Below are 2,372 nucleotides of genomic sequence, written 5' to 3' on the forward strand. Positions count from 1 at the left end.
TATTTTGTTGTAGATAAATTTTGATCAAATCTTCGTCAAATCTTAATCAGATCTTCTTTCATACTCTTTGAAGTCAAATATATTGTTCTCATAATATACTTTTGTTATCATCCAACAGAATGAACTTTTTCAAGTTGAGTTGTAGTCCTTTCATCTACTCACGTTACTTCCAAAATATGTTAATTTTACTAAGGAAAGTCTAAAGTGTTTGTTGCACTTGTTAGCATGTTAAGAGTGTTTCATATGTCTTCATTCATTGTTTATGATTATGAATGTCTTTAATATTCTTCAAGCCTGAATGTTCTTCATTATCTTGAATTTGTTACTTTTTGAGGTATGTTCTAAACTTTCTGAAGGTTACTTTGTGTTTAATCTTTGCTTGGAATTAAAACCAATCTTGTTTGTTCTTTCTAATATTAGCCTATCTTAATTGAACAGTAAACACGCATATTAAATAATAAAATAAATTAAAATCTATTAATCAATAATCATTAAGATTGAATATTATTAAAACATTATTAAGGATTTTGTCTCAATACGTAATTAAAGAAAATACTTCCATTATCATTTCGTAGATACTAAAAAATTATAACATTTTTTAAAACTAATAACAAATATTTGAAACAAATTAGATATTCCAAACATGCAACAAATGCAGAAAAGTAATTACTAAGCACTGTATAAATTTAAACACCTGTGACAACTGTTTAAGCCAAACATGCAACACATAATAAAAACCAAACAAATAAGTTAAAATATGAACTAAGAAATAAAAAAGTGAGTAAAATAAATTAATAAAAAAATATATGAACAAGTTTACGTTTAAATCAAACAAAAGGAAAAACACATAGCTAATCATTGTAGTTTAATTCATACCTACAAATTATTATTCCGCCATAACTCACCCAAATATTCAAAATACCTTCAGCATCCTAAAATTAAAATGACTTCTTTAATTATAAAAATCAAATAAAAATTGCTTTTGAAATTGTAAATTTCAACATTCACTTACACAAATACAAAGATCTGTTAAAATTTTCAAGTCCAATAACATTCTCATTTTCTCCTAGGATCAATTTCAACAACCAAATTTTGAACCATTGTCTAAAACTTTAAATTTTGAATTTAATAAAATGCATTAAATGAATAATTAAATTAAACACTAAATGTGGAGAATATGATTATCCTGGGTTTGAAACTCGTTTTATAAAGTTGTGATCTATTTATCAAACGGCACTTTAAAATACATAAATAAATTACATTGATAGTGAAAAATATTTTTGTTTATGCCAATATTCACACTCTAATAAATGAATGACAAATGAAGGGCTAATCAGAGACATCCGCTCGTGTGTTATTTTTTTGACATAATTTAATATAATATAATAAAAATAATAAAAACCAAATAATAATAACAAATGTAAATAAGAATAAACAATAAAAGGTTAACCGAATACTCCAGCGTAAAGTCACCAACTCAAACAGTTACCTAACATCACTTCTCTGTGTTCTGACCTTACAACACCCAAATCCACGCCTCTCTTCAAGCCGCCCAACCAAGCTTTCTTACATCAATGGCGGAAACTGCTGACAACTCTCAAACTCTCGCTGAGGTACCAATCCTTCATCTCTCTTTCCGTTTTTCTTCTTCTTCCCAATATTTCGTATTAATTCGATTCCCTTTTATATTTTGAACGGAAAAATAAAAATTGAAGCTTGATAATCCACAATTTCTAGTGCTTTCTGCTAGATCTTGATTATATTCTTTTGGTTTTGTATTTTTTGGATTTTGTTTTTCCACTTCCTTCTAATCTGCCATGAAAAATTAGGCTTAGTTTAGTCAAATGTAATATTTTAGTCTTCAATATCTACCGAGTATTCTAAGCCCAGATCTATATCCTGTTCGCAAAATAAATGTTCTTTTAACCAATTACTTTGCTTCAATTTGACATATTATATAATGGGAACGGAAAAAATGGTTGAAATATTGATTCTAAGAAGTCAATACTACATTAGAAAATTTTCTATTTTCATTTATGTGAAGAATTGGTATGGTGTGTTGCTAGTTTATGTGTTTTATGTTAGGTAGTGATGGCCTTTTCTCTTAATTTCCTCAGCTTGATGCCGGTTTTCTAATGATATGGCAAATTTGAGATGATGGTAGTGACTAAAATGTTTTTGAATTTTGCAGCAATACTATGTGAAGGACAAACAAGAGAAAACAGATATAGTTGAAAAACCTGTTGCAGTTGAGGAAGTTGAAGAGCCAAAGGAGGCCGCTTCTGTCGAAGCTGTTGTTGAGAAAACTGTAGAAGAAACAAATCCTGTTGCCCCTGTGGTTGCTGAAGAAAGCAGTGAAGTTGCCCCTCCTG

The 2,372-nt window shown here is 28.7% G+C and overlaps 1 protein-coding gene across 1 annotated transcript in view; it reads left to right on the forward strand.

The window, feature by feature from the left end:
- The first annotated feature begins 1,450 nt into the window (after window positions 1-1,450).
- Window positions 1,451-2,372, forward strand: part of LOC101506367 (uncharacterized) — a 6,080-nt gene continuing 5,158 nt past the window's right edge. The window contains exons 1-2 of the mRNA XM_073364929.1: window positions 1,451-1,613; window positions 2,192-2,372. Coding sequence (XP_073221030.1) covers window positions 1,575-1,613; window positions 2,192-2,372 — 220 coding nt within the window. The 5' untranslated portion in view covers window positions 1,451-1,574. The remainder of the gene's footprint in view (window positions 1,614-2,191) is intronic.

Source organism: Cicer arietinum, chromosome 2, assembly GCF_000331145.2.
Source record: "Cicer arietinum cultivar CDC Frontier isolate Library 1 chromosome 2, Cicar.CDCFrontier_v2.0, whole genome shotgun sequence".
Classification (NCBI taxonomy): Eukaryota; Viridiplantae; Streptophyta; class Magnoliopsida; order Fabales; family Fabaceae; genus Cicer; species Cicer arietinum.